The sequence below is a fragment of the Perca fluviatilis genome, chromosome 17 (assembly GCF_010015445.1).
Source record: "Perca fluviatilis chromosome 17, GENO_Pfluv_1.0, whole genome shotgun sequence".
Taxonomy (NCBI): domain Eukaryota; kingdom Metazoa; phylum Chordata; class Actinopteri; order Perciformes; family Percidae; genus Perca; species Perca fluviatilis.
Window position 1 is genome coordinate 16,469,542 of NC_053128.1, and position 24,118 is coordinate 16,493,659.

A 24,118-nucleotide genomic window follows, 5' to 3' on the forward strand; every position below is an offset into this window, starting at 1 on the left:
TCATTCAATTACTCTCTCTCTCCTCCTCCACCATATACCTTTCCACATATATACATATACATATATATATATACCTTTATACATATATATACACATACACACATATACCATACCACATGCCACATACTCTCACACACATACATACTATATATATATCTCTCTCTCCATACCATACCATATACATACATATATATATATATATATATATATATATATATATATATATGTCTCTCTCTCTCTCTCTCTCCTTTTTCTCTCCCTCTTTTCCTCCTCTCTCTTTTCCTCCCTTTTCCTCCTGTCTCTCTCCTCCATATACCATATATATCTCTCCATGTCTCTCCTCTCCTCTGCCTCCTCCTCCTCTGTCTTTTTCTCTCTGTCTCTCCATGTCTCTGTCTGTCTCTGTCCTGTCTGTGTCTGCTGTCTGTCTCTCATGTCATGTCTGCGATATGTCGTGTCTCGTGTGTCTGTATGTCACATGTCGTCATGTGTCGTTAATATATGCAGATGTATGCACGTATGTAGATGTATCGTGTATGTCGTGTATGTGTCTGTATATGTCATTGTATGTATGTTATGTATGTGTGTGTGTATGCTGTGTGTATGTATATATATATATATATTGTATATATATGCTATATATATATGTATGTATGTATGTATGTATGTATATATATATATATATATATGTATACATACATACATACATACACATACATACACATATATACATACATACATACATAAAACTAACTAACTAACTGGTTTATGAAAATTAGTAGTACCCCGATAAAAAAATCCTTAAATTTAAACTTAAGGAAATATATTTAGCTTAGGTATTATCAGAAAAACAAATAAGTTCTCATACACAATAGCCCCATTAATATTGTGCAATGCTATAACCACTGTAATTTATATATTTGTTTGACATGGTGAACAGAGAAATCTGAAAGTATAATTTAAAATTTTGAAACTGATGTACGATACTCTTTAAAATGTTATCGGTTTGAAGTTACAAGGCATGACATCCCCTGTAAATCTTGGGGCTTCGACTTTATAAAAGGATTAAAGGTCAAAATTAGGTTGACAATTCTAAAAGTTACAAGACGACCCAATGCAAGCTTACAAGAACACGCACCAGTCAAACACACACAGAATTTGCAGTATGCAAGCCAGCATGCTTTTCTGGCTATTCTGACCCACAATCCTTTGTGCAGCATAAATGAGCATGAGGGTCAAAGTTCAAATTGCAATGTTATGAAGGAGTATTTTCCCATTTGTATGCAAACTGCATGCAAGAGTACGTATCTTGTAAGGGCAGCTTCAGTACATAATAAGTATGCAAAAAAGTTTTTTTCGGGAGTCCCCAGCAGTCCCCATTTTTATTGGTGCCTGGGTTACCCACAATGCAACTCAACTTCATGCCAGATGAGCCCTTTGTATAATTACGGCAGGACTACAATGAACTGTAGCAGTTGACAACAAGACACAAACATTGAGCATTAGTTTTATATTTGAGTTTTTACAGCGGCAAGAGAAACCAAATCTTACAGCAGCCTACTGTCAATTGAAAGTGTATACTTTTCCTAAAGCTCACGGCTAAGTGACTGAAATTCCTATACTAAGTCTCACAGTCACAAATTTAGCGATAGTCTTTAAATAATTTAGGATGTTGAGACACCATGGACACTGGCCACAGGTTTAGTACAACAGAGTAAGCCATACAATTGTTTTGCATAGTTGATAAGTCACTGTGGACAAAAAAAGGAACTACATTTAAGACCACCAGAGCACATTGTTTTAGCTTCACTGCTTACAATACATCATTTTGTGTGTATGGTATTTATGATTCTTCTTATATGTGCACTGCCCAACACCAGCATTGTGCTGAGAATACATAAATCTGTGAAATTATTGATAGTGAAATTACAGGTGCACTGCAGAATTAACGATGCATCACATGGTAGCTTTATGTAATAAACACATGTATTGTACTTTAATGCATCATATGGTAACTTTAATTCCACAGTCTGCAGTAAAAATCTAACTGATTGTGTTGCTCAGCAGATTCCGTCTTGTTCGATAAAGATTATTATCAATGGGACAGTTAATTGGAAGCCTGATAAATCTGGCAAAAGCTCCCTTGAACGCTTCGACAACAAAAAGTCAGCAAAAGGAATACAAAAAGTAAAACAAAATGTCATACAATTCAAAACACATGCGCATCTAAAGCCTACTTGTAAAATAAAAATTTACAGAATTTCTGATTCTGACTGATGATGACTGGGAACACAGCAAAAAGGTGACAAAATCAAAATATGCTATGAGGAAGAATAATAAACGGCAGAGACATATAAAGTGCAGGACACATTCAGATGCAGTTCCTTTCTGCACAGAAAAATACAGCAATAGTGTCTTTGTGGATCACTCAGACCCCCACCAGTGCTTTTGAGCTCCTTCTCAGGTGTAGATCCCAGAATCGTGAACTTTTAACCAACGCACCGACTTCAGTCTGCACAGAACACTTGGATAAAAGGAAACTTGCAGTTGTGATCTGGTTTTAGATGCTGGATGCTCCAGATGGCAAGCTGGTAAAGAAAATGTAAGCTAGTTGTACTCTGTCTCAACACTGAACCAGAAAAATAAATAGACAAAGCCAATGCAGGCCTAGTAAATCCTTTCATTACCATCACCTGTGTGCCTGTTGAAATTTGAGGCTTTGATTATGTCAATGCCTGATAAAAAAAAATTCATAAGAAGAACATAATTCAGGTGATGACTTATAACCAACCAAACTGGCAAAACTGAGTGTCCTCTTTATACCTTACATTACCATGCCTCTTGCACCCAGATAACATCAGGATATGAAAAAAAAATAAAAAAATATCACATTTACACCAAGATTGTCTCAAATATCCTCATACAATTGTGCTGACTTTGTCCCTCTAAAACGCCTTTCTGCGTCAAAATCGGAGTGCTTTGTCATGTTATATATACTGAGTTGTTATATTGTCTCACATACCAAAAAGCATGCACTGTTGTCTTAAGCTCATTATTCATCTATGTTAAGCCTGACTAGTGTTCTGAAAGACTGAATTATTTCTGTCCACAAAAGGACAGAGGAGAACAATATGAGCAAATGCAGCCAAATGAAGAACAACTATTACTGTCATCTTCTGTTTTATATGGACTGGACATTTAATTGATTAAATGTCAAAGATGGATGTAAATGGTAGATGTAAAAGAGGTAGTCCGATTACTTACGCAAATTACAGTAATTGGCTCTTTAAGCCTCCCCAGACAACACTCAGAATACTTTTTTTTTTTTTTTTTTAGGAAAGGCCGTCTTTCAAGAAATGCATAAATTACAATCAACTCTCCCACTCCTGAAGTTGTAACATGCTCTGACCTTTACGTGCCTGCCGTCCAGCAAAGTGTTCAAAGATAACCAAACATCAACTCTTATTATACTTCGAGCAACAAAAGAGGCAGCTCGTTATGGCCTTTCCGGCACAACAAGGAATGGCAACAATCAGGTAATGACACAATAATGTTTGACAAAAGCCAAGTATAAGTTGAAACATCTGCACCAAAAGCTTCCATCTTGAAGCATCCCTGTTGTCTGCTCATTTTAGACAACACTGAGTCAGCTGACTTAGCCACCCACACATATTGCATTGTTTATCCTCTCGTGATAATGAGCCTGAGACCTGTGCGTTGTGTGCAAACCCATACTGTGTAAATGCATATCAGCTGTGAGTCTAAAAGCTGCAAAAGCCAAGGCCTGTAGGGTGAATCTGACCCAAGACCTTTTAAACAAACATTTGTTGCTTTCCGATTGTAATTTAATTCTAGACCGACCAGTTAAATTCTGGAGAAAACACAAATCAAGCAACCACAACTGAAGCACTATATAAGTTTCCAGATTCACACATTACGCCATTAAACACACACAAACTGCTCTTTACTCATTAGCATACAGCTAGCAGACTAGCTTTTAGTAAACCAATGAAAACATAATAAAAAGATGTCATGTAGGTTATTACCAAATATAAAAAGGTATGACAAGTGACAAGAGAAAAGTCTTCCATACATAAACACCACGGCTTCACCTTCAGGTAAACTGTATCATATGCAAATTATTCAATAGATCACATCTGCTGATCGACCACATTCTCTCTATTTTACAGTAGTTACTGTACACTAGCACATGATCAGGTAGTATTAAATGTTACTTTAAGATACTTTGCATTACTAAAAGGTCAAGCACAATATATCAGACCATCTAGTCTAGTTGGCTGTTTCTATGAAATGTTCACCATTAACCAGAACCTAATACCACACAGGATACAAAGCCACTGATTTCTCAGCCATGCTTCTCATGATTTATTTTAAGCAGCTATAAGAATACTCCGCAGATGTCTTCTGACCTGAGTCCTACTTTAGGCATTAGATTTGATACCTAACTGCCTAACTTTATTGGTTTAGTATTCTTTGTGTTGTCTGGATTTAATTTTCAATTTGTCAGTTTGTTTTGCTTCCATATAAGGATGTTTCACTTTTTTTTTTTAGGAGAAATAAAAAGTAACACCAGCTTGAAGGATAGTCATCTGTAAAACCAGGGTTATGGCATTTAGCTGACAAGAGACACTGCAGGAACCAATTCACCAGAGGCCAACCACAGTGGCATAAAATCAACACCACTGAGAAATGTTTGCCTTAAAAAACATTTTCCTGCAGCGTAAAAGACTCATCATGCCTCCTTTTGTTCCTGCTCTGCACTTGTGCACCGTGTTATTCAGCCTAGCCTGCTGTGTGAAGAGGGCTTACAACTCAGGTTGTTCCTAAATGGGGAGGCGATGGAGATGGAGGAAAAGCAGGGGTCAATCCTACAATCCCTAGGAAGTCTCCATCATGCGTATATCGTCCGTTTCTGTGGCGTCATTCTTTGTCCACCTCACTGTGCTTGTCCACAGTCCAGCCTCCAAACAACGTTTCATAGGATACTCTGCCACCTAATGGAAGGAGAGGAAGACAAGAGGGTCCAATGACGATCAAAAAAAGACAAGTGAGGATTGTCGTGCACAAATTGAAATCAAAAATAGGATTAAATGGAGCTGGAGAGAGACTCTGTGGGATTAACCTACTGTTGCTTAGTTAGAGGATTATAATGGTTATGTGACTGCACGCAGCCTATTTAACATTTCATGCCCTAATCTGAGCTGAAACTAGAATTTTGATTGCAAATTCACAAATTCTCCTCTACAGAGATTTTAACCATTAACTAAAACAAATCTGGAGGCCTCAAACGTGTGCTTTTATTTATAAAGAACAACTTCTCGTGTACGTATTTTCCTCCAATCACTCCTTAGACACTAACTGGGAGTTAAAACTGAGGCAAAGAGAAATGCTAAGAGAAAAAAAAAACAGCACAAAGGAGGACCTAGATCACCATCTTTCCTCTCTGGGAGAAGGAGAGGATGTTTTTTTTTCTGTGTAGATGTTTGGCAGCTAGTCAAGCTGTGGGGCCAACAGAGGGGAGGAGGACTCACTCCCTCTCACTTACCAGAGGCTTTCAATTACAAAGACCAAGTTAGTAGAAAAGAGGGACACAATTGTAATTCCTCTTTTCCTTTAAGATGGCAGAGACGGTAAATCTTCACTAATGTATCTAGAAAAAATAATGCTGCAAAATAATGTCTCTGATGTCTCAATTGCTGAGTGAGGATTTTCTGTGATACCTGAGCTGCTGACACGATGATTAGGTGGAAGAGACTGATGGCAGAGGTGAGGATATTATGATCTATTGTTTGGATTTGGAAAAGTAATGAAAACATGCATCATTAAAAAATAGTCAATTAATTTATTTAACCATGTAATAAAATAATTTATTACATTAATTCATTTATTTATTATGCAGGTTAAAGCCATAGTGCTGAGTTCTGAATTCTGAGTAATGAAAACAACACTGGCGAGGCATCCACATGACGCAAGCCTTCTGTCATTGCACCCCCACCCCTCCTCCACACAGTCGCTAAAACATGGAGGATTAAAAAAGCATGATGGACTCTTCAGAAGAGCTAATTACCTTGTAATTTGTATGTCCTCTTTGTCTCCAAAGCGGAACGCTGCGGTTGTCCTTTCTCAGCTGTGATGTAAAACGCATCACTCGAGCTTCTGCGCGCGAATGTCGCCGGACGACACCATTTTGTAAACATAGCCATACTGAGAGAAATACAGAGTGTTTTGTGGAGCTAATAGGCTTAATTGGCTTTGTCTCAACTCACTTGGCAATGGCTTGAATGTAACGGATGGTCATTAATATAAAATAGTTGCGCACTATAGTTTTAATCCCCCAGAGACTTTCTCCAGCTCCATTTAAACCCATTTTTGATTTGTGTACAACAGACTTAATACCTACACGTAGAGCAGGCCCTAGAAAGCTTATTTAACTCAAATGATTAATGATTTTGACTTGATTTGCTTTGTTAGTGATGTAATCTTTTTTTGAGACAAGGTTTTTTTTAGTACGGAAAAAAAAAAGAGACAATATCCACTATGGTGGAGATCATGATGCCTGACAAATTAGATTTATTGTCTATTCCCTTTTGCACTACTGCTAGATTACCAAGTTTTAGCTTGAGGCATCACAGTACCAGCGAGCACATTTGACAGAGTCAGGTAAAACTAAAAGTGAGGATGTACTATCAAGTTTCTACTGTATGGCAGAAGTTGGAGTTTCAAATTAAGGAAGACAACAAAAAGGCTGTCTCACTGATAACATCAGCAGCATGAAGAAATCCAACTTTTGGCAGCGCCTGTGGCCAGAAGTATTAACTTGTTTTTTACTCCAGGTTCTCCTAATTGCCACAGGTCCTTACCTGTCACCATTTACTAAATAGCTATTTGGTTTTTTTTACACAATGATATCACTAAGAAATAGAACATGAGTACACAGTTAGGGATGTAACGATACACTCAACTCACGATTCGATTCACGATTTCAAGTTCACGATACTCTCACAATTTTTTTTTTTTTTTAACAGAATGAAATGAACCTGAAATGACCTTTTATTTGTATAAACTGTGCAAAACAGCAGATCTGTCCTATTAAGACTGCAACTGAAATAGTATTTTATCTTAAATAACAAAACATGAATACAAAATTTAAGATGAAAGAAAAGCTTATTTATTGCTAAGGCCAAATGGTTAAATTTAAATGAGTTATTTAAAATTACAATAACTTATAAAAACTTTTTTCACCAGTCATTTGCTGTTAAACGACAAAAAGAAGAAACACTAGATGGCAGAAGGGTATTTCACAACAACTATCAACGCAACACAGGCTTACAGAGCCGTACTCAAACGCAACACCAAGTCCCTTCTGTTGTATACAGCGTAGTGCTCATGCTGTCTCAAAGTGCAGCTAGTCTCCTCTGTGTCTTTAGCTGCAGATTGTTGTACGTCCCAGTGTTGGAATCCTTTCAAGTGAAATACATTCACACTTTACACCGTTTAGCTGTCAGTATTGTAACCGTGTTTAAGCCAGCTAACATTACTAGGTAATGGTAGGCTAACGTTACCTGCTGTGTGTTAGTTAGCGTCACGCACTAGGCTGTTTAAAAATTGCATCGCAATTCATTTTTTATCTCAACCGGTTGTAATCTTTACACAGGGTTACACAGGGTGCCACCCTACAGCTGTGTGAGGTAATGGCACCAACCTATGAAAAAGAGATAAGGAGCACTTACTGGAGGTAAAGAGTCCAGGGCTTCTTTGGGGTCGAGTATGCAGTTCGTGCTAGTTTTCTGTTGATCGACGTTGTTGGTTGTATCACCTCTAGACTTGAATGCATTTTCTTTCACTCTGTCTTTAAAGGCCTCAAGCTCTGTATAGAAGACTTCTAAGTAGACATCTTGTCCCTCCTACACAGCAACCAAGGCAACAATATTAAGAAAAATATGTTACAAAACATAGCTTACAAAGGAAAAGATTTTCTGAGGGGGAATTTGTTTTTTAAAATTTTAATTAGGCATAGAGCCTTGCCATATATATGCTCCTGAATACAACAGAATTAAAGCCACAGATACTGTAGGTACAAAGGAAGGGAAGTGCATTCACACACAGTATTAATCAGATGCTTGTGTCTTACTTTGGCTTTATGGAAGAACTGTCTAAAGCAGCCTCGAGGATCCTGCTGAGAGTTCGACGCCATCTCCAGGATGAACTGCATCACTACAGCTTGGTGCGCCACCTGCTCCATCAGTGCTTCTTTCTGCAGGACACAAAACCTATCACTGGTTTTGTGTGTCTCAATAAGCCATCTGTTTAACCTCTGCAACTGTCCACGAACCATAAACACTTTTTTCTCGATACACTATTTTAAAATCATGTTTCATCACTTATGCTTTAAAATGATTGAATTGTATTCTATCGATGCAGCATGTGCTGTTTCATATGGTGGGTTTACAGCTACGTAGGAGTGTTCTTAATTAGAAAGTGTAATACTGTGGTTGGCACTGAGGGAATTTATGCTAAAACTACCCAACAACTGTATTTTCAATGACAGAGTGAACATGTTCAGGCACGTGGTTCCATGTTTACACTGCCTTTCTAGTTTGACGAGCTAAGAGGAACTACACTGGCCGTGTTCATCATCATAAAGCACTATGCCACCCACTGGAATTAGATAGCTCGTATGTGTTTCATGACAGAAACTTAGTTCGCTGCCACAGAGGCATTAAGTATATTAGACTGTGACTATACAGACTAAAGGTTTTATTGTTGAAAATAAAAAGATGAAATAACTCCGGCCTGATCCTTTCAGTACATTACCCCTTCTTGCTGTAGTCTCATGCACCACAGAATTAAGTAGTTGGCCGTTTCCTCACAGATGAGCTGAGGCGTGTCTGCGAGGAACCGCTGACTGTCGTCCCATCTCCGCAACATACCTGACAAATGGATAAAAAGCATATAGGCTATTGTTTTTGGAAGACATAAAAAAAAAAGGACCATATGGGTGATTTTGCATGTTAAACTACTGTCAAAGAAAACTCAGTTGCTTGCTACTGTTTTGTGAGAATGTTACTATGTTAATAAAATAGATGTCAGAAATATTTACAGCAAACAAGTATAAGAGTTTTGTACATAGTAGTTACATTTTAACATTTTAATCTATAATTGGAACACCTTATGAGAAGTGAGTAATTGGTGCCTGCTGTTTCATGGTAACATTTTAAACTTTTTCCAAAAAGAAAGAACTTTGCATGTTTATTGAAATATGCAGATAAGCAAGAGCAAAAGATGGTGCATGTGTTCATGTGCAGTGGTTTAAAATGTAGAGAGATTGCTGAGCCCACTGATGTATTTTGCATGTTTATTAAATAGGGCTGGGTACCGAATTCAATACTTTTTAAGCACTGACCGAATTGCCTCTTTAGTATCGAAAATCGCCTTGTCATTGAATTCCCAATTTCAATACCTAAGGAGTAAATCTCTGCAGCATCAGTGAGCCAATAAGCATGGAGCATGCTTCTACCAAAATCTAATAAGGTTTGTAATTGGCTGTCTAACATAACACGTCGTAGAGACACGCATGAAAAACTCTACAGTACACATAGACAGGGCTCACTTATTAGGAGCTGAAAAATAAATAAACAGATTTGTGCAATAATGAGTAATGTTGTAATTCCTTTTTGTTAAAATGGATTTTATGAAATTGGAATCGGAAAAAGTTTCGTTCAGGAACCAGTATCAAAGTCACGGTATTGGTGTCGAACATTTTTGAACAATACCAGCCCTATTTTTAAAATATACAGAATTAATAAGTTTCCTCTCTGTGTGCAATCACGGACACACCTCCAACACAGCTGTGGATCATCATGATTTGTATTTAAGCACTATGTCACTACTATGTTTCTTGAGAAAGGTCCTTGTGACCAAAACGTTGACTGACCAAATAAACCAATGCAGAGGTGACAAGTGTGTGTGGGAATTTTCTGTCTTTTTTGGAAATGGAAGAATTAATTCCCTGCAACACAGAGGAGACAAAGGAAGTGGTGTCCGTGTTGCTTTCTACTCAACATTTTAAACTATACAGCACTTCTGCTTCCACACTAAGAAAGCCTGTATTTTACATTCGTCCAGATCATTTTCCAAAGCATCCTGTATGTCTTCCGACCGATTTCCTTTCCGCCAGTACAGACACTTGATGCTTTTATGGAACCTTTTTCACAATAAAAATAAATCTATAGTTTTAAAAAAAAGTTTAGATAGTTGGTATGGTAAAAGTTGAACATGGACACTTCTGCACAACTCACATGCAGTACAAACTACCTGGCTGGCTAGAGGCACAAACATTTACATACAAAGTAAGGATAATTTGGATAAAACACCAACTGCAACCGGAGTTTGCTGTAAAACAGTAGGTGACTTGCCTTCTTCTACCACAGTCGGGTGTAATGTGTTAAAATTCCTACATAAAACTTCATTCAGGTATGCACATGAAAACAAAATGTGATCTCTTCCAGTAAAGCTGGAGAAGAAATCCTGCCTAAAACTGCAACAATCTTCAAGCAAAAAGTGGAATAGCTCAGAATCAGAATTATATTTATTACCAAAAAAGTAAGTTTTCACTTGTAAGGAATTTGTCTTTGTGTATTTGGTGCATACAATAAACATATGAAAAGGGTATAAACAATAAGTACTGCTACAGTCAAGGACATATATACAGAATAGATATATCACAAAAATGTATGAAGACACTATAACAAACATGCAATATAACTGTTTTAGAAAGGGAAAGAAGGAAGGCTATATGGTTAAGTGTAGGGTGTGCAAAAATATTGATCAGGTGATGTGTAAAAGTTCACATTATGTATATGTGCAATAGCCAGGGGTAACAGTTCAGGATATGCGTTAATGTAATGTGTAGTGAATGAGGGTGTGGGGTTAAGAGACTGTTAGTGGGGGTCCCAGGCCTTGTTGAAGAGGCCCACTGCAGGTGGGAAGAAACTGTTCTTGTGACCCATGAGGTTTTGGTCCTGGCGGACCGCAGCCTCCTGCCAGAGGGGAGCGTTTTCAAAAAGTTAGGTTAGTTAGGGTCCACCCTAACCCTAGCTACATGATGACATGAGTTTATTTAACTACAAACATACTAGACCCAAACCTTATTTACCATTAGTCTGAGGAAGATCATACTTCAGAACTTCAGATTTGGGCATCTCACTTACCAAAATACCTGAGCTCTTGGTCGTACTTTTGGAGAAACGTCTTGCACTTGTCCTGATCCATTTCTACAGGTTGGTTATGGACATTGATGATACTCTGGAATAGAGAGAAGATATTGACTAACTTTTGATAACATTATTAAATGGTTAGTAGACCGTAAGTACACACAGTCAAATAAGAGTAAGAAAATCAATCAACACAATATAATCATTACAATATTTAGCGAGTCCAGTGGCAGAGACCGAGTCCAAATACCAAGAACTCCAAGACAAGTCCAAAATAAGTCCAAGACAACAGAAAAATGTCTTGAGTCCACGCAAGTACTACAGCCCTGAAAAAAGCCAAACTGTTTGCTTACCTTATCAAAAACGTCCCAACTCCCAACAGCTCTGAGCACAGGGCTGCGGCTGGGTTCCTGACATCCCAGCATGCTCTCCTTGCGGCGCCACTCCTCCTCAGTGTGTGTGAGTTCTGTGGGGCAGGCCAGAGTCCGAGCACGTTCCTGTTCCAGGGACTCGGAGCTGTGGACGCCTAGAGAGCATAGCTGATCCTGGGCCTCAGCCAGTCTCCAGCTGGAGACGATAGAGGCCTTTAAACAGCGCTGCTGGCTCTGGCACAGTGACGCCATGGCACAATCACAGAGGTGCGATGACGGTGACTGCTGTAAGGTAAATGAAAGAAAAAGAGATTAGGACTACGAGAGAAACTGTCAGAGACTCATAACATACACATTGTGCTTTAGAGCAGGCAACTAACATTTCTTGTCTACCTACAACAGTGTTTGGTACACCTCAAAACTACTTCTACTTTCTGTTTCTTTACCAACCAAACCAGAGGTAAATTAGCTAACCTTAGATTTCCACAATGCCCAGATGGTAAATGCATTTCAGTGTTTAAATCTAAACTGATGGAAAGTTAGCACTGACTTGCCTGAGAACCTGCGGATGCTCTCTTTTGCAATGAAGACAAAGGGTATAAGCTTTATAAATAGAGGAAAATATGCACAAAAAAGCAAATCAAAACTTTTACACACAAAGGGGGGTCAAATTGACAACATCCTCCTGACAATCTTATCTCTGGGGGTTTTGATCTGAAGCTTTAATTATCATACATTTTTTTCCTCCTAAAGTTTTGTATACGTAGGCCTATATAGTCAGAGAATGACGACAGTGAACAGCTGACACCTACAAACTACCCACTCACTCTGAATCACACCAGAGCCATTAGCGTTTGAGCTTTAATAACCACAGCCATGCTGGGTCAGGAGGGCTAAAAATAAAGCCTCGTTTCCATTTATCAGGGCTAACAAACAGCCAAACGCCTTTTTTAGTCAACAACAGACACCACATACAGCTGTCGGTGTCTGAGAATACCGAGGACCTGGGAGAATAGTGAAAGTAAGCTGCTGCTCTGCTTGTTGTGGCTTCTAATCTCACCATCCCACAAATGAATGATCTCCCTCTGGTGCTGATTTTAGCCATGTCCTGACAGGATGATGATACAGCAAGTGATCGGTTTTCTGTATAACCACGCGTTAAAGTGGAATATAGGGTTAGGTAGCTAGCTTGATTGCGCAACTCTGGGTTTGCATGAGGTCAGCATTCATTCACTTCAGCATGCAGAGTGGACACATTGGTGTTGTGCACGATGCGGGTTATTGGCTAAATATGATAGCTAGCTGATAAGGTAATGACAGAACATGTAGAAAACTGGGCAACGGAATACATTAGCTACTATTGGAAAAACAGATACGAGCCTGTACGTTGCTAACGTTAACTTGCCAAGCAATCGAAGTCGGCATGAACTCACTTCACTTACCCCCAACCAGCTTTAGCTAGTTAGCATTCTTTTAATACCATTAAGTTACCTCTGCGATGTATCTTCCGCCAACAACCCGGCCGCTAGCATGATCTAATTACCTGCTGGTGAGGATAAACACCACTAAAGCCATTGGCTGCTGAAGCTGGGTAAATGCTCGACTCTTCATCGTGGTACATTGAAGCCCCGTTACCCAGCCACTCCATCGCTGCTACGCAACTAGCTGGCTCTCTTTGCTGTGGGGTCCGCTAGCTAAAGCTAGCTGTGTTGGAAGAACCACAAACAGTATTTCTCTCTGTGGTCAGCTGTTTGCCAGAGATATGTATGATCTAAATGTCGGTCTGAAAAGTCAGCAAAGCCGACTGGGGAATATGACGCAGCAAGTCGGGGAGTTCAGCTCCTGTAAATAAGGTTAGCTACAACAACAGTCACTGGCCGTCTTCTTCTTCGTCGTCTTCTTTTAGGGCTGTTAACAACCAGCGTATTAGGTGCATTACCGCCACCTTCTGTTGCAGCACGGCTGCGACTTTGAGGTGAAACTTCTTACTCGTTGATAATTTATTAATTTGACTAATTTTATGAGACTATAAAAATAAATAAAAAAATTAAAAAGCTAGACGGATGCTCTATATAAGTGATTGGTGTTGACAGTAGCTTACTTTTTACGCAGCACTACTTTTTCCAAAATCCCCAAAAGGTCTATTTGGATTTGTGCTAATGGAGTATCATAGGAGGTCTACCTCACCATGTAGGTAATACTGTATTCGTCTGTGAATTACTTTTTGGTTATCATTTGTTCATGCACAAAAACGTGTGCATGTTGTTTATTTGTTGTAATATCAATGCTGTACGGTCATATTTAGAGAACTAGAAGATTTTGCTATTTTTATTATTATTACTGTATTATTATTATGAATAAAAAGAAGAAGAAGAAGAAGAAGAAGAAGAAGAAGAAGAAGAAGAAATAAAACCAATCGCAGAAAAACACTTGGACTGTGTGGGGTTTTGTCCTTTTGTTCTCTTAATACATCCATGGGGTTTGTCATCTACACGCTTTTCAGTGAGTGGAAATAGCCAGAAGGGGGCGGTATTGTTCCATTTACAGATGATCCACATGTATTTCACAGAATCTCAATCAATACATTTAATACAGTAAAAGACAGTAGGCTACACAACAGCACCGTCCTCATTCCTGTCATTAGCTCTTCTACTTCCATCTTCTATTTTAACTTTCTCCTTGCTGCTTATGTTTTTATTTTATTTATATATTTTTTATAGAAAAGAAAATGAGTCATTCAATGCAGCAAAAATAACCAGATAACCTTCTCTCTCTCTCTCTCTCTCTCTCTCTCTTTCGGAGCCAGGCTTCCTGCTCTTAGTTCCCAGAGTTCCCGGCTGCTGGCAGTAGAATGCTGGGAATATCCGGAGAGGAAGGGGAAGTGACATCACAGCGGTGACCTTCCGTACCAGGCCATATCACCTGGAGGAGAGCTACCACACAAACACACACACACACACACACACACACACACACACACACACACACACACACACACACACACACACACACACACACACACACACACACACACACACACACACACACACAGGCCTAGGCCCTCTCTCTCTTCTTCAAGTTCAACTCTGATTACATGGCCGACCAACTGGCAGCTCCGGGCATTTAAAGATCCCGCTAACCCCCTCCCCTAAACCTCAGCGGTGTCATCTGAGTGTTTTCAGTATGTCTGAGATCCAACAGATGTTTGGTCCAAAAAGAACAGATCCAGAAAAACACTTTCAAAACTGATAAACACATACAGACACCTTCATACACACACACAGTCACAGTCAGCAAGAGAGAGAGAGAGAGAGAGAGAGAGAGAGAAAATTGTGAGCAAGTTCCCATGAAGAGAGAGAGGAAGTGATAACTTCAAGTGCAGAGAACTTTGCATAGACAGTCTGAGCTAACCACATGTTTGACGGGAAAGAACCCACCATGCTTCAGCGCGGTTCTTCATATTTAGCCAGCTTGTACTGGCTGACCATATCAATTAATCAGAATCCGAAACTGGATTTAATCACACACTATTCAGTCCGTCCCACAGTGTATGGTGCAGTGCAAGTCTGCACTTACAGTATTTTTAATAAGATACAGAATGTCAACTTCCGTTAGTTTTTAACTAGTTAAAGGTTTAAGAAAGTAGGTAAGGAGAGTTAACATTCAAGACCATTAGAACGATAAAACCAGACCTCCATCCTCCCCCACTCTACACAATACTCCCCTTACTGTCCATATAAAGCTGTAGACCTCCAGATTGTAAGCATGCTTCACCCCGCCAGGCCTTCACCAGTCCTTTTACTGTAACACCTCCTCAGGGTCCACACTGCCCAAATCATGATACAACTTGTCTTAGCAATTGGAGATATGAAAAAATGAGTTTGTGGTTATTTTTCTTTCTGGATGAATATTTTGACCATGTATATTTACTAGGTAGGCTACTTACAGTTTGGAGGCACAGCTTTTTCACATTTCAGATGTTCATTAGTTGTTCCACCAAAAGTGATTCCCCCACCTAAACTTTTTAGATGTTTAATTTAAATAATCGTTGTGTAGTAAAGTTATCCATCATTTCACATTAAAAGCAAAGACCATATAAACATGAACACATATTTGTGTAGCATAATTTTTTTTTCTTCTTTTCTCCCCCAATTAATCATCTCACAGCCTTGTGATCTTTTAGAGGGCCATCAACAGTGTACAAAGTAGTTCACATTAGCTTCAGCTCAACTAAATTAAAACTCAATTAAAATGCTGCTTATACATAATGCATCAGTATTATCAGTGGAATAACATAATTTATAATAATCTATAATCAATTTGTATGCAGAATTAGTACTTTGACTTTTGATACTTTAAGTACATTTTGTTGAATGTACTTGAATATTGAATGCAGGGCTTATATTTGGACATTGTTGTATTTGTGTTTTTACTTTAGTAAAGGATCTGAATAACTCTTCCAGCAGTGCAAATAACTGAAATGAAAAATCCTCCACCAACCCCAAAAACAGATCTTAAATTCGACATGTAAAAACACTGCCAAACCTTTAAGTAAAGGGAAGGCCCTGCCCCCATGCTTAACAAAGTGAAAAAGACTTCAATACACACGTTGCACACAGATGGCCTGTAGTGGAGATATGTACTGATTGAGGAGAGTGTCTCGGAGGTTACATTCTTTAGGAGCAAAGTCTGGAAAACACATATACACAAACCTACACACTTGCACAAACACAGAAATACAAAGACACATGCACACAGCAAAAAATATATAGAAAGAACATGTGTCTACGAAGAGCAGGATGGACAGAAGAAGACGTGGAAGTCTACAGGGGAGGTATGGTCAAAAGAAGAGAGAGGGGAGTAGGATGAAAGAGGGATGGGAGAGCGAAAGAAAGAGAACATGCAGAAGTCCCTTGCTGCCAAATCAGGCGAAAGGGAGGAGGGATGAGTAGTGATGGGGCAAAGAGGGAGGGAGGGAGAGGTAGAGACAGAGTGTGTGTGGTGGAGACGTCATTATACAGGATGACAAAAGAAGAAGGGATTCTCTGGTCAGCTGCTGCTGCTGCTGCAACTGTCTATTGTCCTGCTGACAGAGGACCCCTCCACACACACACACACACACACACACACACACACACACACACACACACACACACACACACACACACACACACACACACACACACACACACACACACACACACACACAGGCCTAGGCCCTCTCTCTCTTCTTCAAGTTCAACTCTGATTACAATTGCAGACCAACTGGCAGCTCCGGGCATTTAAAGACCCCGCTAACCCCCTCCCCTAAACCCCAGCTGTGTCATCTGAGTGTTTTCAGTATGTCTGAGATCCAACAGATGTTTGGTCCAAAAAGAACAGATCCAGAAAAAATGGCAAAGAAGTGCAGGTGTGGAAAAAAAAAGAAAAGAAAGAATGCAGCCTTTTTTTTTTTAAAGAATATACATTTTCAAAGTATACCTATTCACATTTTTAAATACTTAAAGTAGAAGTGCATGAAAAAGCTGCTCAATTAAACAAACAAGAGTGCTTGTAATTAGTTGTTTTCCACCCATGGAGAAGTTTATTGTTTTTAAAGAAGAGGCGATAAATTCAGCCAACTAATAGAAGCAGCTATGAATGAAGCTCCTTTCTTCCCTTTGTGTGCGTGGCGTGTATGTATGCGCCTCACGTAGTCCCCAAAGGTGCTGAGCTCGACATTATCATTTATTTACCTCCCTGGTGTTTCGGGCATTGTGCAGTGGTGTTTGAGTGTGTGTCATGTTGAGTAAAACTATCAGAATATGCCTGTGTTCGTATACAGTCAGTGTGAGTTCATAAATGTTTACAAGTCTGATTTCTGCTTTCAAATCAATCCAGAGCAAATGACCCTTGCCCAACTGAACTTAACAATATTCAATCCTCCACTGTCTCTGCACAGTGTGTGACACTCTGGTCCATTCTGCTTTGATTAACCTCTCTTTGACACAAACACACACACAGAGAGGGTATATGACCACTCTGTAACACTCGCAGACAGACACAATAGGGAACCCAGCACATTCCTTTCCCCAGGTGGCATAAAAGACACAGCCAGATCAATGGCCTAATGGGCTCCAAACCAATGGCCGACGATCATTAACCCCAGAGTTCCTTATACCCCAAGTCAGACTATTGTGTGACCACTGTGTGTTCGTATACAGACTATTGTGTGAGATTTCTTTCTGCCGTGTGGAGCTGGTTAACTGCTGGACGAGGGGTCTAACTTAGGACGTTAGATTGTGACGACATGTGTTGTCTTGACCTGAAAAACTGTGGAAAGCTGGACATTAACACGTGCCAAACAGCACATTTAGATTTTAGAGTATTTCCATTTTAGGTTACTTTATACTTCTACTCTGCTACATTTCAGAGGAAAATATTGTGATTGTTTTTATTCTCCATTTATTTAACAGCTATACATAGTTACTACTAGTTACTTCTCAGATTTCGTCATGTTGTAAATATTAAAATGCTGTTTATACATGTTAATGCATCAGTATGATAATCCAGCGATATATATGATAAATACAACTAATATAGTCAATACATATACTTTTGATGCTCATGTGCTTTTGAATGAATAAATGAATGGAATCTTTATTACGAACGATTGAAGCAATATTTTGAACACAGAACTGTTACTTATGATGGAATTTGTTTATATTGTGGTGTTGCTACTTTTACCTGAGTAAAGGATCTAAATACTTCCCACCACAATGCCATTTATCACAGCAGCACCTAAACATTTTGAATATTTGCAATGACACCACTCCTGAACATGAACTTTCTGCAGCATAATTATACCAACTAAGACTTGAACATTAATTTTCAGAGATACCGCTGCATCACAATTTTATTTCCATCCCTTTACTATACCACCCAGCACTGTTTTCTTCCCCTCTATTCCCCCCCCCCCCCTCTCCCCGCCCCACCCCAACCGCTCTTAGATTCAGCAGGAGCTCACTCCATCCCTCTTTCTCCTCCAGGCCTCCACTCCAATTCCACTGAGTCCATGCAGCCGTGTGTGTGTGTGTGTGTGTGTGTGTGTGTGTGTGTGTGTGTGTGTGTGTGTGTGTGTGTGTGTGTGTGTGTATGTGTGTGTGTGTGTGTGTGTGTGTGTGTGGAGGGCTGGTGGTGGGAACACAATGGGCAGTAAGGGGGCTGGCTGAATGGGACTATTGAGTCTGCTCAGCCAAACAGAAAAGCATCCTCCATCTCACTTCAAACCCCACAGTTCCACTGTGTACAACCAGGCCTTTATTCTCCATAATTACTCCCCGACACACATGTATACACACATGCGCACACACACATATACATACATATATGAATGATTGTATGCAGTATGCACTAATCACAAACATTACACAGCCAGGCTGACTCTTGACAGTGTAAAAATGTGTCAAGTATCAGTTTAATCACTAAGATGATACATTTCAATATTTCACAACAACTGGACCTGAAGGTTTTTAATGGATATTTTAGCAAATTGCATTGCTGTATGTCCACACATGGATACAAGTATGGATAGAATGACAACTGTTATGGTGTAGGTTAAGAGCAAATATAAACTATACATCATCATCGCCGACAAGCACAATATATACACTGATGAATGCTGGATTTTTTTTTTTTAAATGATTAAAATGTCTTTTTTATGTTTTCATAATATTTAAAGATTTTATCCTATGTCAATAAAGTTTGGACTCTCTACTTTTCCCTTTCCCTTAATTTGCTGTTCCACTGCACCTGCCCTGTAAATATAGGATGGGATGCACGCTCAATCACCCAGCTAGAAAGAAACAATTCAGCCAATGCATGTAGAGTTTAATTTCCAAAGCCATCTGAGCCTCATTTTCTTCACTGCAATAGAAAAAATAGCTGCAACAGCTGTGTCACAATATGTATTAACAACCTCATTCACCATAAGCCCTTTAACAAGAGGTATTATCGTAAACAGACTGTCAGACAAAAGCAGCAGGCCCTGACAGAGAACGTGCTGTCACAGAGTGCGGTATCACAGACAGTATTTTGTCAGTGCTACACTGGGCAATTTAAACTCCACCAAGCTCGTTAGCCTAGATCCAACCCTGCGGCCAGCCTGGTCATTGTACATCTAGCACACTGAATCATTGTGTAGGAGGATAATCCATACAGGGTAATTGGTACACCCTATCATGCAACACATAAGGACAGCAGGATTTAGGTGTAGATGGATGGGTGGGTGGGTTTATCCATCTATCCATATGACATATGTGCATAGATACGGAGTAGTTGAACTTCTCTCTATCTATCTATCTATCTATCTATCTATCTATCTATCTATCTATCTATCTATCTATCTATCTATCTATCTATCTATCTATCTATCTATCTATCTATCTATCTATGTGTCTGTCTATCAATACAAACAGCCCTCAATCCTACTTCTCCCACCCAGCTTGCAGCAGGTCTGTGTGTTGGAATGGCATGACATCTCTCACACACACACACACACACACACACACACACACACACACACACACACCACACACACACACACACACACACACACACACACAGAGGAACAAAGGGCGCAGGCAGTAGGAGACGTGGTGTGTGTGTGTGTGTGTGTGTGTGTGTGTGTGTGTGTGTGTGTGTGTGTGTGTGTGTGTGTGTGTGTGTGTGTGTGTGTGTGTGTGTGTGTGTGTGTGTGAGGGATGGCTGAAGGCTGAGCCGGGTGGGGGTGGGGGGTGTGGAGGTGGAAGCTCCATATGGGTCCCCCACCCCTTGTATCCCCTCCCTCCCTCCCCCTGCAAACAGGCAGATGTCAAATGGGACGTGCCTCTCTGATGGGGCACAGGGTCACACTACAGAGGGGTAAATAACAGAACAGGAGGGACAGAGAGAGAGATGCCTTCCTGCCAACACATCCCCCCTCCCCAAAACACACCAAAAGAGATGTGTACACATGATACCAGGAAAAAGCTGCTAACAAACATGCCAACACACAGCCATCGGCATTGAATTACAATCAGTCTAACATACTAAAATTGTATGAAGTAGCTTATTAAACATGACTTTTGATCAAATTGAGTCACTTTCAAATTGGCTTACATGCAGAAGAAATGTAAACACATATGAGAAACATAAGGAATGTGAATAAAATGTATTTACAATACATCTGAGCCTCATTCCTAACTGTAATATAAAAACTGTTTATGCAACATCCATGCCTGATCACTCTTCAGATTATGTTTTGAAGGTTTTATCAAGTTCAATGATGCATTTTTTATTGTAATGTTATTGTATTGTATTTTTTATTGCAAAGTCTATCTAAGGACAAGCAATGCAAATGAGTTTCAGCCATAAATGCCAATATATGCATTAGTTCATTCACTTGCCAAGCACCATGATATAAATGGTTTGGACAAAATATTAGAAACCCCTATCAGTATAACAATTGAAACTACATCCTCCAAAATGACTATAAAGTTGAATCAACAACTCTCTAAAACAGTTTCATTGAACATTCTTTAGAACTTTCATTAGGCTAGCATTTATTGCAGGGCTCTTGAATTATAATTTTTGCTTGGGGTACCAAATAAATTGATAACTTTACTTAAGTATAAATTACTCAATACCAGACAGTGATTGGTGTGTGTGTGTGTGTGTGTGTGTGTGTAAGAAGAATGCATGTCTCTAATGTGTCCAACACTATTTGAGTATGAAGGGAGGTGCAACTAGACTCAAGGACAGGTGTCAGTTGTGTGTGTATGTGGAGGTATGGGCTGCAGTTCTAAACAAAGCAGGGGAATGGCGATCATGCACGCACGCACGCACGCACGCACGCACGCACACACGCAGGCTGTGCTCTGTGTATTGAGCCCTGAATGGTTACGCCCGTAGGGCAGGAGTAAGGTTACTTTACATACTGCACTTACAGCTCCCTTTACCACTGGGGTATAAAATGGATTTGAATGAGAAAGAGGGGAACAGAGGGGTGGAAGGAGGGGGAAGAGGGGTGAGAAGGGGGTGGAGGGCCGGGGGACTCCCTTTGTGTAACAGGAGGCGAGCTGCTGCTCTGGCATGGCTATGGAGATGGAGGAGCGGGGTCACTCTCCCTGCTCTCCCTCCCTCTGTCTCTTTACTATAGGCTGGCTGCTCTGTCTTTCCTCTTCATCCCTCCCTCCCTCCATCCCTTCCTCCCTATTAGCATAGCAGCTGCCTGATACAGGGCGTAGGGTGGGGCATGGCCAGGTTGCTGTGTGCATATGTGTATGTGAGGGTGTTTGTCGGAGGGAGGGATGTTAGGGGGGAGGATGGGGGGTTCCAGTCAATGGTGGTCCGTCTGGCTGGTGAATAGCAGCTAAAGCAGACCCCTGCAAGCTAGACAAAGGAGCCGGGAAGGAGGGATGGGGTGTGTGAGGGAGATGGAGGAAGGAGGGAGGGGTGGAAGAATGAGGCAGTGAATGGAGCGCCTTGTCACTAGCGCTATGGAAAGAAGCACAGAATGAACTGGAAGAATGGAAAAAAAAAAGTTCAAAAAGGAGCGGAGGGCAAGGAAAAGACTGGCCCGACCACCTGTCTCTCTCTCTCTCTCTCTCTCGCTCACTTGATTTATTTTACTCCCCTTCTTATTCACAGGCAGACTTTGGGGAGGGGGTGTTCACTGGTCGTGTTTAGCGACAGACATGTTTTTGTTTTTGGAGTGAAAGTGTTGTATCAGCAGGATTTCAAGCTCACTGTCACCCACCAGCATTGCTGACTCTGTGCTGACTTCACTGCACACTGGGCTGTGGTTTAAATGTTTGGTGGGCTCCATTCTGCAAAATGACAGTGAGCAAAAAAGTAATCAACATAGTGCAAGACTGTCAAAAAGGATGAATCCACAGAAAATATGCTGATAAGTTAGGAAATGAGACAGTGGGGTATGATTATGGACACCAGGTGTTGCCAAGGCCACAACTATACAGGATCAAAATAAACTTCTGTCCCATCAATAGCACTTGCTAGACATACATACCTGTCCTGATAGATGGATGGAGGAAAACTCAATCTCACTGTTTACCACTCCCTGTGAATTAAAGAAAGCAAGCCTATGTAACTTTTGAATTAAGAAGTGGAACATTAAATATGTTTTTTTTTACAACATTAAGAAAGTTTTATGATTTCTCTACTCACTCTCAGTCAGGTCACCTAAAGATCACATCATTAGAGCAACTGACTCCAGAGTTGAGGAAAATTCAATATGACATTATCGTAGCAGCGGCTGCTCTTTAACAAAGTTTACATAAACAGTCATTTGACGTTTGAAATTGTTTGAACTTTTTACAGTTATAAATGACAATGCTGATATCATGTTACTTTAATTGAATCAGATATAGCTATCAGCTCGGATTTCACTACGTTGTGTTGGTTAAGAGTTTATGTGACAAGAACATACAATCGTACAAGGTACAATTCTATTGAAATGTAATCCCATCAGCTCCTTCCTTGTGGCCGTCAGATCAGCACAGAAAAAGAGTCACCCGGTTGCCCCCCGGTGCCAGGGCACTGGCACTCCCGGATCCAGTCAAGTCTTGACGAAAGGACACCACAGCTCCTGACATCCTGCTTGAGGGCATGCAGCTCACCAGCAGAGTCTGCCTAAAGATACAGATATTTCCCAGAGGAGTTGGTGGAGACCAAAACTAAAAGGAGAAAGAATTTTGGATTTACATTCATCAGATGGACACAAATACAACTCTTGCCAAAAGGTTCACCATATCAACTTAATAAGGTGATAATATGAAAGTGTTGTCTACTTGTCTTTGCTGTGAAATGGCCAAAAAAAATCAATTAATGCAGGTTTAAATTTGGTTGTATTCCAGCATATAAAATTAATATAGCAAATTACAGATTTATGTGGCTAAAAATAAATTAATTTCAAGTCTGTATAATAACTTCACTGTTGTCGACCAAGCAGTTAAAGCACTGTAACGCTGGCCTTAGACACAAATTTGTGTTCATGACTAAATGCAAGGTAAAAAGACAGAATACCTTTTAAAAATAAAAAGATATATACACCCACGCAGGTATTTTCAGTTGCTCTGGGTGATGAGACCTCCAGTCAGGTGGAGCCTGGGTTGAGCTAACATGGGAAAGAAGTGACGTCATCCAACTCTATGTACTAATAAGAATGATAAGAGCATAAGTTGTCCCGCCTTAACAGGTGCAACAAAACTAAGATACTGGAAAGACTGTTTAACGCTTCTCTAAGTTCCTCTTTATGTGGCCAGACAGCAATCATGTCAATACCGAAGCACTTTGAGGAAGTCATACACAGGGGGGATCTCATAATCAAAGCTTGCATCATTGTACACATGTTGAACAGGAGCCGTTATAAAATGAGGAATTTAGTGTTACAAAACCAATTAAACTGTGTTTTACACATATCACAAGATGTTCAGTTAATCTTGTGTCTTACAGATCAAGTGTAAGCCTTCAAAT

The 24,118-nt window shown here is 39.9% G+C and overlaps 1 protein-coding gene and 1 long non-coding RNA gene across 4 annotated transcripts; both read right to left on the bottom strand.

Moving 5' to 3' along the window:
• Positions 1-1,495: 1,495 nt before the first annotated feature.
• cdc37l1 (cell division cycle 37-like 1) lies at positions 1,496-13,529 on the bottom strand. Of its 2 annotated transcripts, XM_039780088.1 has the most exons (8): positions 13,149-13,529; positions 11,588-11,890; positions 11,232-11,325; positions 8,836-8,951; positions 8,153-8,275; positions 7,752-7,925; positions 5,742-5,803; positions 4,897-5,015 (listed from the first exon to the last, which is right to left on the bottom strand). In XM_039780088.1, exons 1-7 carry the CDS (start codon positions 13,251-13,253, stop codon positions 5,762-5,764), a joined length of 957 nt encoding a protein of 318 aa, XP_039636022.1. In that variant the 5' UTR covers positions 13,254-13,529; the 3' UTR covers positions 4,897-5,015; positions 5,742-5,761. The 2 variants fall into 2 exon arrangements, with proteins under 2 accessions (XP_039636021.1, XP_039636022.1); XM_039780087.1 differs by lacking the exon at positions 5,742-5,803 and having other exon boundaries at positions 1,496-5,015; positions 13,149-13,522.
• A 1,111-nt stretch (positions 13,530-14,640) lies between these two features.
• On the bottom strand, positions 14,641-22,827 carry LOC120545026. Of its 2 annotated transcripts, XR_005636622.1 has the most exons (4): positions 22,811-22,827; positions 22,653-22,703; positions 22,383-22,452; positions 14,641-14,871 (listed from the first exon to the last, which is right to left on the bottom strand). It is a non-coding gene; the product is annotated as an uncharacterized LOC120545026 (long non-coding RNA). The 2 variants fall into 2 exon arrangements; XR_005636621.1 differs by lacking the exon at positions 14,641-14,871 and having other exon boundaries at positions 21,578-22,452.
• Between the last annotated feature and the right edge of the window lie 1,291 nt (positions 22,828-24,118).

Coding starts and splice junctions, on each gene's coding strand:
- cdc37l1 (XM_039780087.1), bottom strand. CDS start 13,253: ATGGAGTGGCTGGGTAACGGGGCTTCAATGTACCACGATGAAGAGTCG. Junction 11,891..13,148: donor GTGTTTATCCTCACCAGCAG/GTAATTAGATCA, acceptor TTTACCTTACAG/CAGTCACCGTCATCGCACCT. Junction 8,952..11,231: donor CCAAGAGCTCAGGTATTTTG/GTAAGTGAGATG, acceptor TCCATTTGTCAG/GTATGTTGCGGAGATGGGAC.